Genomic DNA, 16,241 nt, shown 5'->3' with positions numbered 1-16,241 from the left:
TCCCTCTTCAGGCTGATTTGAGATGCTGCCCTGTGAGACCAGTGAGAGCAGGTATTTGGGAAGCCTGCGTGGAGGTAGCTGGCTGCCTGGGGAAGCTCCTTCGTCTCAGCACGGTGGGCTTTAGATGGCCACAGAGCGCTTTAGATGGCCACAGAGCACTTTAGAGCAGGGCAGCCTGTGTCTCTGATTATCTGTTTAGGAGAACCTGGTTGCTTTCAAGTGAGAGCCTTCCAGTCGTAAATAAAGGGAAGGAATTCCAGTTTAGAAGCACCACTCCAGGGCAGCAAGCAGTGAACCCCCATGGCAGCAGTGTCTTTTGTGAGCATCTTATGTCTAGGTCTGTACCATTAACAGAAATTTTTTGGGGTAATAAGGAAGAAAATATGCAGCAGGCCAGAGAGGAGGAAGAAAGACGAAAAGAAGCCACTGCACACTTCCAAATCACTTTGAATGAAATCCAGGCCCAGCTGGAGCAACATGACATGCACAACGCCAAGCTCCGCCAGGAGAACATCGAGCTGGGCGAGAAGCTGAAGAAGCTCATTGAGCAGTACGCGCTGCGGGAGGAGGTAGGGGCGACCAGGTGTTTAGGCGACGCTAGCGGGGACTGTCCCCTGTCACGATGAACCAGAACCATTCACTGAAGCACTCATTCTGGGGTGTTTTAGAACCTTTATTTATGTGTAGTGGAATCCTTTCCTCGCAGGATTCTTAGGGATGGCCCAGAAGTCACTGGATTTGGGTCTGTGAAGCAATTTCTTGGAGACGGTATTAAGCACAACTTGTCTTCCATGTGATTCTGGAAGATTATGACTTGGGCATAGATTCCCACCCCCCTTATCTAGACTAAAAATGAGTAAATACCTGGCCCCCAAATATGCTGTATTTTAGACATCTGCAATAATCTATAAGGTCTACACTACCATTGCATCCTGGAGAAGGAAATGGCAACCCACTCCAGTTTTCTTGCCTGGAGAATCCCCATGGACAGCGGAGTTGGCGGGCCACAGTCCATGGGGTCACAAAGAGTCGGACATGACTAAGTGACTAAGCACCATTGCATTATACCTGTGTTTCAATTTTTTTTTAATGGGGGTTTTATACCATTTGGGGGAGGAAAAAAAGAACCTGTTTCTAAACCTTTTTACACCTAGTTGAAGTAAAAAATTTACTGGAAGAATCTCTGGCTGCTTATCTTGGTCGCTGGCCTCCAAACTAAGACTTGTACAAGCTAGTTGGGAAGTCTGGGTATGGTGTCTAGATTAAATGCAAATAGATGATCATGTGCTTTTTAAAATTCCTCCCTTTTAGAGGTCAAATGGGTAGGAATAAAGGGTTAGGTTTTTTAAATGAAAGATACCCTGCCTTTTAAGTTAGTAAAACATTGTTCTCTTATGTGTGTTGTATCACTTACACAGATAGATTAAAAGACCTGATTTTAAAAACAGATTGTGGCATCTCTTTGGGTTATTTTATCCAATTTTCAAGGCAAATTTTAGATTCTATTAATTTAGAGTTTTACATATGGCCCTTCAAAAACTTAGTTTTTAAAAAGGTTTTCTATCACTTTCGATGCTTTTTGCTTACCTTTTTTATTCTTATCATTATGGAAAATTACAAAGAAGAGTAGAGACTGTTATCACCTGATGTTAGCAGATGAAACTATAGTTTCAGCTATATTCCCATCACTTCCTCCTGGGTTATTATGAAGCAAATCCAAGGTATCAGTCCATTCATGTATATTTGAGGGTGGACCTCATCAAGATGAGGGATTTGTTTTTAGGTGTGACTAGCATACTATACTGCTGCTGCTGCTGCTAAGTCGCTTCAGTCGTGTCCGACTCTGTGTGACTCCATAGATGGCAGCCCACCAGGCTCCCCCGTCCCTGGGATTCTCCAGGCAAGAACACTGGAGTGGGTTGCCATTTCCTTCTCCAATGCATGAAAGTGAAAAGTTAAAGTGAAATCGCTCAGTCGTGTCCGACTCTTAGTGACCCCATGGACTGCAGCCTACCAGAGTCCTCCATCCATGGGATTTTCCAGGCAAGAATACTGGAGTGGGGTGCCATTGCCTTCTCCAGCATACTATATTCACACCTAAAAAATTTATTTATATAATATTAAAATCTAGTCATCATTTAAATTTTTTTGGTTGTCTCCATCCTTTTTTAAAAAAAGAGAAACAAGCTATTTGAATCAAGATCCAAATAAAACCCATCTGTTTTACGGTTGATGTGTCTCAAATATCTAAAGATTTCCTTTTCTTTTTTTAAGTTCTTAGTGTGTTTATTTAAGAAACATTTTTTGTCCTAGAGAATAAACTTTCTATAGGATTATAAAGCTCTCACTTTTCTTAAAATTATTCTTTTAGTTTTGTTGTTTAATATGACAATGATATAGAAAATCTGCAAGCTGTGTATATTTAAATCACATTACTGTGAGCCTTATTCAAGTATTATTGAATGTTCTTTCCTTGGTCAGAGAGAGATGTTCTGATGACTTTATCATACATAAATAACCACTAAATACTTTCACCTGGAAATAATAATGACCTTTTGCCAAATGTATCTGGTAAGTGGCAGGTACCAAGCACCTTACACAGTACCACCATTGCACTGGCATTTACAACTTTGCATTGTTCGTATGGCTCCCCCCAGAGAGGGGAGAATTTGATTGGTGCCATTCCTCCTGTAACAGCATTCTGCCTCCAACTGAGAAATCAGGAAATTTTAATGGGGAGAAAAAACTATCCAGGAATTATGTGTATGATGGATGAGTTTAACAGTTTGATCTCCTTAGCCATCTTTTTCTGGATACAGTTTGAGCTTCATTTTCACCTTAGGGCTGAAATAGGAGGTACAGGGCAGCTACTGAGGCGCCGATGGGCCATCTCCAGAGGGAGGCGTGTTGAGCACAGGCTGCTGCCAGCACAGCTCTCAGACAGGCTCCCACTGGTGTTAGCCCTGGCAGGAAGAGCAGCCTCACGAGTGAGGTCTTGTAACTTGTCTCATGTGTCCTTGTCATTCTGTCCCTCTTCTCATGAAGTGACGGAAGAAATTGTCCTTTCCCCATAGCACATTGATAAAGTATTCAAGCATAAGGAACTGCAGCAACAACTTGTGGACGCCAAACTGCAGCAGACGACACAGCTGATAAAAGAAGCTGATGAGAAACATCAGAGAGAGCGAGAGTTTGTAAGTGCTATTTCTTAAAAAAAGAAATGATGGCCAAAATTGTGACCAAAGCCATTCTGCATTTCAGGTAGCACTAGGTGCTAATTTTTTTGTTCTAGATTATAAAGAGCACGTGTGTTAGAAAGCATTAGCCTTTTCTTTCTATTCAACTTTACATACAGAAGATACACTGGAGGAATTAGACCAACTTAGTACAAAGACCTGTATTCATTGTACTTTTCTGTGTTTGGAATATTTATTTCACTTTTTAGATAATGCCTACCAAGTTTAAGGATTATACCAGTATTTAGCACATTATATTCGAGAATTCATTTTAATAGCAAGTTTTACAAACATGGATGTCCTATTGATACATACTGTTAGATTTTGTTTCCAAACAGGTAACTTGAAACTAGGGAAGTTGTTTATTCTAGTATACTTTTCTGATAAAAATTTAACAGAATTCTCTACACCCTAATCACTCAGCATTATTCCCAGAATATGTACTCAGATTATGTTGTCTGTCAATAATTGTGAGTACAGTGGAATCTCATTGGGTATATATACTTAATACATGCAAATTCAACTTTACCTGCTTAACCAAAAAATAAAGTCAGAAGAAGTGGTTACAGTAATGAAAAGTGTCCCATGCAGCTTTCACTCAAGTCCCTTAGGCCCCAAGGTGAGCCAAATATGAAGACTCGGATCCCAGTGGGACCTCATGATGAGAACGTGTCATGCTGAGTGCAAGTCTAGGGTTAAGAGAGATGTATTTTTTGCACAGCGTCTACTTTCACATGAACTGACAGTGCCATCCTCTGCATAATTGAAGAGACAGTTGTCGTTTCCCCAGTTGGAGTAGAAATGTCATACATGCACACATGATGCGTGTATTTCTGGTTGTTTTTAAAGACTTTTGAAGACTAATGGACTAAGTGTGACATTTTACTTCAGGAACTGAATTTTACAGCTGCCTACTACATTGTAATTTCATGATATAATTTTCTTAAACTCAAGTATATAAATTAAAGCTTCCATTCTATTAGTCTCCCCCACTTGAAAAAAAAAAAAAAGTGATCAGAAACCAGTTCTCTGATTTCATTGTTTTTGCTCCCTACCCTCTCACTCTGCCTCATCTTGCCTCTCGTGGAGCAGAAGGGCTTTCTAATTTTTCTTTTTTCCGTACTGTGTGGCATGTGGGATCTTAGTTCCCTGACCAGGGATCAAACCTGTGTTCCTCATGGTGGAAGAACAGTGTCTTAACCACTGCACTGCCAGGGAAGTTCCAGGGAGACTTTCTGAATGACCCAGATAATGTCAAGATTCCCACCCATATTTTCTGCTAGACATATTTTCTGTTAGACTTCTAATTGTTTTCATCTAAAAAAATACAATTTAACCCTGAGTTTTATAAACTTGTTATTAGGCCTCATAGGTACTTTCTCTAAGGAATAAAAGTGTATTCCTACATTTGTGAATGTTAACAGTGGAACAAATCAAAGATACAGGTATTTAGCAATTGATGTGACAGATTATTTGATTCATAGATGTAGTAATATCAACTTTTTCATGATCTAACATCTCATGGTTCTTGCTAAAAAAGCCCGACTATCTGGATATTGGACCTTGTAGTCATCTTTTAATTACTATTAGTATTTTGCCAGAATGTTTCTGTTTTCTAGTTATTAAAAGAAGCAACAGAATCAAGACACAAATATGAACAAATGAAACAACAAGAAATACAGCTAAAACAGCAGGTAACTTGACAGCGGGGGTGGTAGAATTTGTAAGGGGAAAAAAAAAAATCTATGGTTCGTTTGACATGTACCTTGAATCTCGTCTCAGATGCTTTTGCTTGTTCCCAGCAGACCTGAGAGTGGACCACACGTCCCTCTTGGAGTTTTCCTCTTCATTTAGGGTGACCCCCTCCACCTGACCTGCCTAGGACCTTCCTGGTTTAAAGTCCTGAGTCCCAGGAACCAGGCAGATGGGACAGTTGGCCCCACTGTCTGCAGGGCCCTAACTGTAGCCACCATGCTGTGTGAGATCTCTGGTACTGACCCCCTTTCTCCTCACCCTCTGCCTCTGACAACCACCGTTCTATTCTGTTTCTTTGTGTTTCACTTTTTAAGATTGTACATGTGAGTGAGATCATACAGTATCTAGTATTTGTCTCTCTGTGTCTCACTTATTTCACTTAGCATAATGCCCTCAAAGTCCATCTGTGTGGTCACACATTGTAAGATTTTCTTCTTATGGCTGCACAATATTCCATTGTGTATGTATACCACATATTTTTTAAAAATTTCTTTTTGACTGTGCCACATGGCATGCAGGATCTTAGTTCCTCAGCCAAGGTTCCAATCCATGCCCCCTGCAGTGGAAGCACAGAGTCTCAACTAAACTACCAGGGAAGTCCGTATACCACATCCTCTTTATACATTTATCTGTTGATGGACACTTAGGTTTCTTTCATACCTTGGCAATTGTGAATAACGCAGATTAGGAACACCAGAGTGCAGATACCTGAGATCCTATTTTCATTTCTTTTGGATACATACCTAGAAGCAGAATTTCTGAATAACGTGATAGTTCTGTTTTGAAGTTTTTGAGGAGCCTTTTTACTGTTTTCTGTAGTGGCTGCACCAATTTAATCCACCAGCGGTGCACAAGAGTTCTTTTTTCTCTACACTCTCACCCGCACTTGTTATCTCTTGTCTTTTTTGTTTTAGCCAATCTGACAGGTGGTTTTGATTTGTATTTCCCTGATAACTTGTGACAATTGAACATCTTTTCATGTACTTGCTGGCCATTTGTATGTCTTTGGGAAAATGTCTATTCAAATCCTCTGCTGGTTTTTTAATTAGATTTTTACAAATTTTAATTAATTTTGCTATTGAATTGTATGAGTGTCTTATATATTTTGGATATTAATCCTTTATCAGATACATATGGTTTGCAGATATTGTCTCCCATTCTGTGTGTTGCCTTTCCACTCTGGATTGTTTTTTGTGTAGAAGCTTTTTAGTTCAGTGTAGTCCCACGTGTTGATTTTTGCTTTTGTTGCTCTTGCTTTTGATGTCTTATCCAAAAATTCATTGCCAAAACCGCTGTCAAGGAGCTTTTTACCTATGTTTTCTTCTAGGAGTTTACAGTTTAAGATCTTTTTAAGTTCTTAACCTATTTCAAGTTAATTTTTGTGAATGGTATGAGATAACAGCCTAGTTTCATTCTTCTGCATATGGTTATCCAATTTTCCCAATACCTTTTATTGAAGATACTGTCCTTTTCCCATTGAGTATTCTTGATTCCCTTGTCAAATATTATTAACCGTATTTGTGAGGGTTTATTTTGGGGCTCTCAATTTTTTTCTTTTTTGTGGTTCCATACAAATTCTAGGATTATTTTTTCTATTTCTTTGGAAAATGCCATTGGAATCTTGATAGGGCTTTAACTAGTATAGACATTTTTTAATGATACTGACTCTTCTGATCCATGAACACAGAGTATCTTTCCACTTATTTTTGTCTTGACTTTTCTTTTTTCTTTTTCAGATGTTTTGTCAGTGTATAGAAACACAACTGATTTCTGTGTATTGATTTTGTGTTCTGAAACCTTACTGAATTTATTCTACCAGTTTTTTGGTGGGGTCTTCAGGATTTTCTGTATATGAGATCATGTCATCAGCAAAGAGTTTTGCGTCTTCCTTTCTGATCTGTATGCTGTTCATTTTTTGTCTAATTGCACAGGCTAGGAATTTCACTATTGTGTTGAACAGAAGTGGTGATAGTGGGCATCTTTGTCTTATTCCTGATTTTAGAGGGAAAGCTTTCAACCTTTCACTGACTCTTGGGTATGATGTTAGCTAAGGGTATGTCATATATGACCTTTATTATCTTATGTTCCCTCCTTGTACCTAGTTTGTTGAAATTTTTTCTTTTCTTTTTCCGTACCACACAGCTTGTGGAATCTTAGTTCCCTGACCAGGAATTGCATCAGTACCCGCAGCAATGAAAGCACAGGGGCCTAACCACTGGACTGCCAGGGAATTTCCCATTGAGCTTTTTTTATTGAGCATTTTTATCATGAATGGTGTTGAGTTTTACCAAATGCATTTCCTGCATCTGTTGAGATGATCATATGATTTGTCTTTCATTCTATTCTGTTAATGTGATATATTTATTGATTTGCCTATTTGAACCATCCTTGTAGTTTTCTTATCTGGCCTGTACTGTCTTTTGGTACCAGGGCAATGCTGACCTCGTAGAATGAGTTTGGGAGTATTCCCTTCTCTTTACTTTTTGAGACGAGTTTGATAAGAATTGGTATTAGTTCTTTCAGCGTTTGGTAGAATTTACCCATGAAGCTGTCTGGGCTTTTAGGCTTTGCTTTGTTGCCTCCCCACTTTTTAATCCAGACCCCTTAGGATTGTTCTAATGCAGTCTTTCTCTGTGTGTGCCTTGTGTGGAAGAAGGGTAACAGATGCTTCATCCCTACTCAAAAAAGAGGTGCAGGAAGGAATTCCCATGTCTTTACAGACAGGTGAAATTAGGTATTTGTAGCAATAATTCATCCTTTCTCAGAAAAGGTTAGCTAGATGATGAAAAATGTATTACTCATTTTGAAAGTTTATCATGTAACAAGTTTCTTTAATGTATGAACTCTAGATTTGTTCTAAAACGCAGACTGGCCTGAATCTTTATGAACACATCTTTCTTTTCTTTTAAATTGTTTGTTTATTTATGGATGCACTGGGTCTGCATTGCTGCACTCAGGCTTTCTCTAGTTGCGGCGAGCAGGGGCTACTCTTCACTGCGGATTCTCTTGTTGTGGAGTACAGGCTCTAGGTCCCTGGGCCCAGTCGCCCCATGGCATGTTCCTGGAGCAGGGATCGATCCCCTGACCCTTGTTGTGGAGTACAGGCTCTAGGTCCCTGGGCCCAGTCGCCCCATGGCATGTTCCTGGAGCAGGGATCGATCCCCTGACCCTTGTGTTAGCAGGATTCTTGACCACTGGACTACTATGGAAGCCCTGAACACATCTTTTGAGTGCTCTTGGTCTTTGAGCATGTTTTACTATGTGGTGACACTCATTTCCTGAAAAGCTAGCCTAACTTAAAGTGACAGTTGGAGAAGTCTTTTGAACTTTCCACCATAAATTATTGTGCCACAGTGCTTCTAGGAAATTTGAACCCCTTATTAGCCCTATAAAGTCAGTTGTCCATGTAAACGGAGAAGAGAATCGATGTGGAAAACATATAAAAAGTCTATATATGGCTTCAGAAGATGGACTTTAACGCAAGGCCCCAGAGGGCCCTTCTACCAAGTTCACAGCAGCTCAAGTTCTGTTGTACTCTTAGGAGTGCAGCTTCTCTTGTCTGTGATGGCTATTGTCCTGAGTCATGTTATTTGATCATTACTGTTTCCTTTGCTGCCACCTCCTTTTCTGCTCCCACACGTGCGGTTCTTCCCAAGAGTCAATCTTGTCCTCTGTTCTTGTTTGCCATGTCCGTTTCCAGGCTTTGTTGATGAACTCTTCATCTTATTGGTGTGTTTTGACCACCGTTTTGTAATCTAGGCTCCTACGTCCAAGATGGTAGTTGTCACATATTGATTACCCAGAGGGGGGCAGCACTGAACTCTGATGGGACAGTCCACCCAGATGTTCCGTATTGATAAAAACAGACCATTCTAAGAATCTCCCTCAAGTGCCAGGACTGCTCTGTCCACCCGCCTGAGCCTCATCGCTGTTCCCGACCCCAGGCCAGCAGCCCAGAGACTCTCTCACCGTGCGCCCCTCTATGAGCTGCTCTGTGCAGAAATCCTCTGTGCTCTTCTCTTGGCCCTGAAATTTCTATTCATCCTGGCCCCTGGCCTCACCCTTCCACGGGCACGCTTTGGCTGTCTTATCATCACCTCCTCTGGCCTGATGCCACTGGTAGCTTTGCCTTAGGTCTGCATCTCCTCAGCCAGCAGAGCTGGCCTCTGTCTTGCTACCAGCCTCCCCGCTCTGTGCTGGCACATCGCCCCTCCCCTCCCTGGTCATGGCTTCTCTCTGCTGCTATGAACACAGCACTGCTGAAGGTGGAAAGGCGTCGCTGATACTGCTTCTTGGCCTCTGGTGGTCTTTTATTCTTTTCTGCTTTCTTTGTATGTACTGTGTGATCTTGAGCAAAGCACTTTATTCCTCTGGGCCTGTTTACTCATCCTAAACTAATGCAATTACATTAGGTGGACTCTTAGGGTTCCTTCCTTGTCTGAAATGAAAAAATTCAGCCTGCCCTTGAGACCTAGCTCTGGCTTCAGCCACAAGCAGCAATTTTTTTCTGACCCTTCCCGTGCCTTCTCCAGCCCTGGCTTCTGTGAATTCCTATCCTGTGGGAGGAAAAAGTGACTCGTGTTCCACATTTTGCTTGCCTTGTCAGTTGGTGTTATTTTCCCAGCTAGAATAAAAATTCCTTCAGGGTGGGAGTTAAAAGAAATATTGATGTTTATACCTCTTTTATCTTTTTTCCTCTTAACTATACTCCCACTGAATTCTTTCTCTCCCAACCAAACCAGTTCTTTGGTTTCTGTTTCATTATCTTGCCTGCGTTAAAAAAGAGATATCTCTGATATCAAGCTAAGAACTATGCAGGTGGTATTCCAAAAGAATGATCTTTTTTCAAGGATCAGTTTTTCAAATATAAGGAAAGGAGGTATTTCATAAAGGATTTGTTATATGAAATTTAAAAGCTATTCCACCTCCTTCAGTTTTTATTATAATTGGTGGAATGGAGCTAATATTTGTATATTTTAAACACTTAAATATAAAGATGGTGAGATCAACATAACCGCCTAAGTTTTAGTGCATTTCAGTAGGTTCTTAGAACTGCAGCCATTGATGTCTGGGATTGAGGATTGGGTGTGCATCTGTTCTTATTTCTGTCACTTAGAACAGGTAACTAATGTTTAACCATGTTATGTTCTTTTTGAAAGTCTGAGATTTTAAATCATTTACCTAGACATCTAAATTATTCATACTTGTTTTCTGTAGCTTTCTCTTTATATGGATAAGTTTGAAGAATTCCAGACTACCATGGCAAAAAGCAATGAACTGTTTACAACCTTCCGGCAGGAAATGGAAAAGGTATTTTCCTATTTTAAGTGGAGTATTTGCCTAAAAGGGACTTTATATAAGCCGTTTTAAGCATGTTCGTGGCCTGGGTGCGTTCCTGTTTTTATGGTGCTCTCTTCCTCTCTTCCGATCCTCCGGTGGCGGCGTATCCTGTCACTGTGCCCCCAGTAGTACCACATGTAGCTAGTGCCCTCTAGGCCACCAAAGTTAACTCCTCTATTAAATACAATTTGTTGTTAGCAATAAAGTGGTTTATTTTTTGTTTGTTGTATCTGTTGTATTGGCTTCAGGTGATACCCCCCAACCCTCCTCCAATCCTTTTCACAAAGCATGGTGTCCTTGAAAAGTAAAGTATTTAATGACAAGCCAAGCTCAGAATGCTAGCTACGTATTTTGGTTGGTTGATAATCATTGGTATTTCTACCTTTTTAGGTTTCTTTTTTTCTTTTATACTCCCACTAAATTCTTTCTCCCTCCACCAGAGTGATTTTTTGGGCTCTGGTTCTTTTTCCTGCCTACAATAAGGAGAGCTGTATCCTGGATATTAAACTAAGACCCAGTGTCTATACCTGTGCCCATGCGTCCATCCTTACACCGGGGGCTTTTAGGGGTGGAAGCATAGGGGGAGATGCTTCCCCCTGCCACCACCAGGGGGAGATGGTGGTGGCAGGACCGTGGCCCTGGGCTAAAGGTCCACAGTGTGACTGGAGGCGAGTTCTGTGCCCTTTCTCTGCCTTCCTCCTTACAAATATCAGAAATGCTTGCCCTTCATAAAGTGGCGTATTTCAGGCAGTGCTTGGCGGGGGCAAGGGCTCTGGTGACCCCCTTCAGGTATCAGGGGAACCCAGAGACTGTGGCCAGAGGCATGGCAACAGTGGGGGGGGCGGGGCGGGCGGGTGGTTGTCCTTGTGCCAGCTCGTTGGCGCCAGAGTGAAATCTCGTCCTGAATTTCTGAAAACTGGGCTTTGGCGGTGTTGGTTAAGAACATTCCTCTGATTTTTGGATCCATTTTATTTTTTAGCAAAACCTGAAGCGGTGGGTCATCATCGTATTAGGGAAGCTGGTTAATGACTTTTCCCTGGTCCCCGGTCCCCTCTGCTGCTTCTGGTTCCCAGATGGCTGCAGCCTCTGAGGTTGGGGTGGAGGCGAGCTCTCCATCTTGGGGAGGAGGGGGAACCTCATTCCTTCCAAGAATCACATGAAGTTGTTAATGCACAGAAAATTCAGGAACAGATGTTTTTGGTACAACTTGGGAAGGAGGATGGTTGCTCTTGGCCCAAGCGAGCGCTGAGTGTGCTGGTGGGCAGCTTCCACCAGGTGTCGCTGCCTCTGAAAAATGAGGGGCTGAGATGTGTTTTTCTCATTGTATGAACCCCGCTTTGGCCACCACCACCCTGGGAGTTGGAGAGATGAGCTCTACCCACCCCCAACACTGCACCCAGCGGTACTCTGGGGTGGGCAGGGAGGACCGGTCAGGGTTTGGGGTTGGCTGTAGAGATAAGAAACGGCATTTTGAATTTAAATTTGCAATTGTGTCAATTCACAGATGACAAAGAAAATTAAAAAACTGGAAAAAGAAACAATCGTATGGCGGACCAAGTGGGAAAACAATAACAAAGCACTTCTGCAAATGGCTGAAGAGGTGAGGTGGCTTCCCGCGAGGAGGGTGTGATTAGTTCAGGTTAGGGAAGCACGCCACCTTGCCACACTGCTGTCACAGTTGAGGACTGGCCAGAGCTGGGCAGAGAGGGGTGGTGCTGAGTGCAGTCTGTCCCGTCAGGACTTAGGCTGTAGGGAGGACCCTGAGTGAGGTGTTGGGTTTCCTACCACCCAGCCTGCTACGATCCCCAGCTTGTAAGACCTGAGTTGCTGGGCTCCAGCAAATTTGATTCACTTGGTGTGGGGGTCAGGGAATCTGCCTTTTCGCCAGGCACCCACCTGGCTGGATCAGGTTTCTCAGTGGGAGCACAGGCCACCAACTCGGGTGCCTGTCTCTACCTTAAGTCCTTACAAAAAAGCAGCATAGTACTTTCTGCCAGTCTTACAAAGCTGAGGTTTGCAAACACTAAATAACACACCCTGAATCTTGTTCTCATCTGAGGACTGGTAAAATGAGAGAAATATATATGGAAATGAGTTCTGTTTTTAAGCAAGCCCTTATTTTATCTGCTAGTCTTTGGTGGTGAATATCTTGAATTTCCTTATTAATTTATCAATACAGAATGTTATTAAAGGTAGACTGGTGTGTTTTTTTTTTTTTTACTTTGCTTCTTTTTAAGAAACATGACAGAGGGATTTTCATTTTGTCACATCAGAAGCATATTAACTGGTGTCCATAGTTAAGTGTGCAGAACACAGCTAGCTGGATGTTAGGAAGTGTTTGAAGAAATTGAACATGTTCAGGTGACCCAACAAGTGGCTCAAAAGACTTAATTTGTTGTATCCAGTAATGTAATTCATATTCAGTTAGGTTAAATAAACCCTGCCTTTTCTCCTTTTTATAGAAAACTGTCCGAGATAAAGAGTACAAGGCCTTTCAAATAAAACTGGAACGGCTGGAGAAGCTGTGCCGGGCTCTGCAGACAGAGAGGAACGAGCTCAACGAGAAGGTGGAGGTGCTGAAGGAGCAGGTGTCCGGGAGGGCGGCAGGTGGAGGCCCAGCACCACCCGAGGCCCAGCCCTGCGCCACCTCGGCTCCTCCCGAGGAGTCCGGTGCCACCTGGCAGAGTGCCGCCCGGGTTATCCCTGAGGCCGGGTCCCTGGGAGCCGGGCCCGGCATCGAGTCAGTTGACTGAGACCAAGTATGATCACTGTATTGAGAGTTCTATTTTGTGTATAACTTCCTCTGTTAGTAGTAACTTGGTTTTGTGGTGAAAATTTTCTTACTTTTTCTACCATATCTGTATTTTCTTAGAACTACTGGACTTAAGTGGTACAGGAGGCTGCTTGGCAGGTTTGAATAGTTTTACTCTAACATTTTCCTCAGCCATGTTGCACATCTGCCTCATTCCCCTTCATCAGAATGCATGTGCTTATTGCCTTTTTCCCTCTCCCTTGCTCCTTGCACAGAATTTTGTCTGAATTAAAATTTCATTCACCAGGGCTGACCATTACAAGGGAACTTTGTTCTGATAATGGTTCCTTCTTTTTTCCTTCTTCTTTTGGCTGTGCTTTGTGGCCTGTGGGATCTTAGTTCCCCAACCAGGGATTGAACTCGTACTCTCGGCAATGAAGGCACCGTGTCCTAACCACTGGACCGCCAGTGAACTCCCTGATAATGGTTCCTTGATGTGAAAACAATATTCATTTAAATATCTACCCCTGCCAAGAATATAACTCAAAAAAAAAAACAAAAGGAAAATCAAGATGATTCAGTTCAGTCACTCAGTCGCGTCTGACTCTTTGCAACCCCATGGACTGTATGTAGCACGCAAGGCCTCCCTGTCCATCTAAATGCCAATAAAACTGAAGGCTTGGGTCAGAAACAAGCACAGCATATTTGATTCAAATTAGCTTTTTGATATATCACTTGACAAATTGAGATGTCCGCAAGCCTAGAACTTCTGTTTTGGCAGAATATTGTACATAGAGGTATAATTTAAACAAAGTAGTATATATAGGCAAATTATTGGAGAAACAGGCTTACTGTTTATGTGACTAAAAAATAGTCCCATCACCGTTTTCAGGTTAGAAGCGCCTGGTTGGACCACCTGAAAGCCTACAGGGTGGGCAGCCTGGTGGTTTGCTTTTCAGTTGGGATTTTGGGTGCACATCCTCCACTTCCCACGGAGAATTGCCACTAACAGTCCTTTGTCAGTTTAAGACAATGAGGGTAAACCATTGTGTAGCTTTACTTAAGCAGAAGTCCCTCCACTACTTTCTGGCTACTTGAAAGTTGGTGCCCAACTATTCTGAGTCCAACTAGCACAGTTCTCCAGGGTTTTTAAAAGGGAATTTTAATTATGAACATGCTAGCTGAAACTGATTTTATTTCATGTCTAAAACAGACTGGAACCAGCGTTTTTAATTTAAAGGAAATGTGGCAGAGAGCTAAGTAGCCAGGATCTATTTATTACTTACGCTTTTCAGTCTGTTTCTCACCCTTTTCGTAGTTTTTATTCTTTTTTATGGAAAAACAAAACAGTATTATCAAGGTGTCTACACTTGGAATGGGGGACTTCGGAAATGTAGCACATCACTTTTGGATTTGCTCTTTCATAACTTTCCTTTGTTCTTCACAATGTCAAATGTGGTCGAGTTTATACACATCATTAACCAGGCTGCACTGACAAGATTTGACTTTGTCCCTGGTATAATTTGCATTGAAATACTTTATGAAATAAAAAGGTTCTACTAGAACTGATGTTAGCACATTCCACTGAGCAAAACTATCAAACTGACACTTCTTGAATTGCTTACTGGACTGAACAAACTCTTCTGTCCAGTTAGAAGGGTTTTTCTCTTTGTTAAAGTTTTATTTGTCCTGTCACATTCGTGGTCTAAACTGGGTTGAAAGAATTGAAAATTGTCGGCAACAGCGCCTGGAGTGGAGGATTACGTCTAAGCTTCCACCATTGGTCATGTTAATCAAAGGGCCAGACAGTGGAGGAAAAGAAACCCACTGTTATCTAATTACTGTCAAAATGAGTCGGAAGCAAAAACAAACATCCTTCTCCAACAGCCTTTTATAAACACCACCTTTGGCTACTAAATGAAATATTGGACTCATTTCCCTGAGAGGAAATGGAGGTATATATCAGAACTATACTCTACTGTAAAATTAGTACTAATGGTCCCATTTCACAAGCGCTCTGCTGGATGTACAGCTCTTACTGTCTTAAGCCATTTGTGTAGCCGCCACGTTTCTTTGTGGTGCTTGTCCTGTGTGGAAGAGCGTAAAGCTCGGACCTGTTGCATATTTTCAAGGGCTTTATAAAGCGATGTGATTAACAGTACTTGGCCTGCTGCTTTTGGCTTGCTATGTATTTTTAGCTAGATGCTCTCATGGTGTTTAAAGGACATGGATTCTGTCTGGGTGCATTTGGTATCCTTTCAGAATCTTTCCTCTCATTACCCTGTGAATAAATACGAATGGGACCCTCTGAGGAGGACACGCTCCTAGGGCAATCACCTCGCCAGCCCAGCATTGTGGCTTTGTAGCACGCTCCATTTCTACCACATTCTAGAACACAGATGCTACTAAGGCTGGCCCAGGAAAGATCAAATGTCAAATTTGCTTCAACTGCATTTGTTGCACCATCATGGAGTCTTGATGTGTATTATTTATAGTGGCAGGAGACTCCAAGGAATAGAGAAAACTTGGGTCTTGGATAATGGACCATTTCATCCTCAGACTTGTAGGAGTACATTTCTTGGTCTCGAGACCAGTATTTTTTAGTTATGTATGCAACTGCCTTTATTACACCTGGTTATCAATTCAATTCTCAGGTGTTGCAGAAAAATCTACCTCTTTCAGACTGTAGATGGAAATAACTGTGAAAAAATGATGCAGATATCTTCTAGTTTGTGCTAAACACACTGCTTTATTTTTACAGCCCACGTCTTTCATGAGGATACGAATTGTTTAAGAGGCAGTCTTGTTTTGCTTTTCAAAGACATTTTGTAGAGATTTTTCACTAATGTGAATCTGATTTTATCTACTCAATTCTGTATAGATTAAGTAAATATGTATGATAAATTTAACAGCTTCTGTGTATTTTGTTGCCTGTGTGACCTTAATGTCTATCAAATCCAAAGACAGTTGTAGATACTGTCCTTGTGCCTTAAAAGGTAGTTTCATTATTGTATGACTTAAGAAAAAAGGGCTGGTACCCCAGCCACTCTGGCTGGGGACAGAAAACAAGTTTTATGTAGCCAGACATGTTAGGACTTTTTTTTAACCTCTAAAACAGAGGACTAGGAAAATCTGCACTGTAGCTGTCGTCAAAGCTT

The 16,241-nt window shown here is 41.7% G+C and overlaps 1 protein-coding gene across 1 annotated transcript in view; it reads left to right on the top strand.

The window, feature by feature from the left end:
* TXLNG (taxilin gamma) overlaps window positions 1–15,992 on the top strand; it is a 43,960-nt gene extending 27,968 nt beyond the window's left edge. The window contains exons 5-10 of the mRNA XM_002700387.6: window positions 375–569; window positions 3,075–3,194; window positions 4,856–4,930; window positions 10,209–10,301; window positions 11,836–11,931; window positions 12,794–15,992. Coding sequence (XP_002700433.1) covers window positions 375–569; window positions 3,075–3,194; window positions 4,856–4,930; window positions 10,209–10,301; window positions 11,836–11,931; window positions 12,794–13,084 — 870 coding nt within the window. The 3' untranslated portion in view covers window positions 13,085–15,992. The remainder of the gene's footprint in view (window positions 1–374; window positions 570–3,074; window positions 3,195–4,855; window positions 4,931–10,208; window positions 10,302–11,835; window positions 11,932–12,793) is intronic.
* Window positions 15,993–16,241: the final 249 nt, after the last annotated feature.

Source organism: Bos taurus, chromosome X (genome assembly GCF_002263795.3).
Source record: "Bos taurus isolate L1 Dominette 01449 registration number 42190680 breed Hereford chromosome X, ARS-UCD2.0, whole genome shotgun sequence".
In the NCBI taxonomy this organism is placed as follows: Eukaryota; Metazoa; Chordata; class Mammalia; order Artiodactyla; family Bovidae; genus Bos; species Bos taurus.
This window is presented reverse-complemented; position numbering and strand designations above follow the sequence as displayed.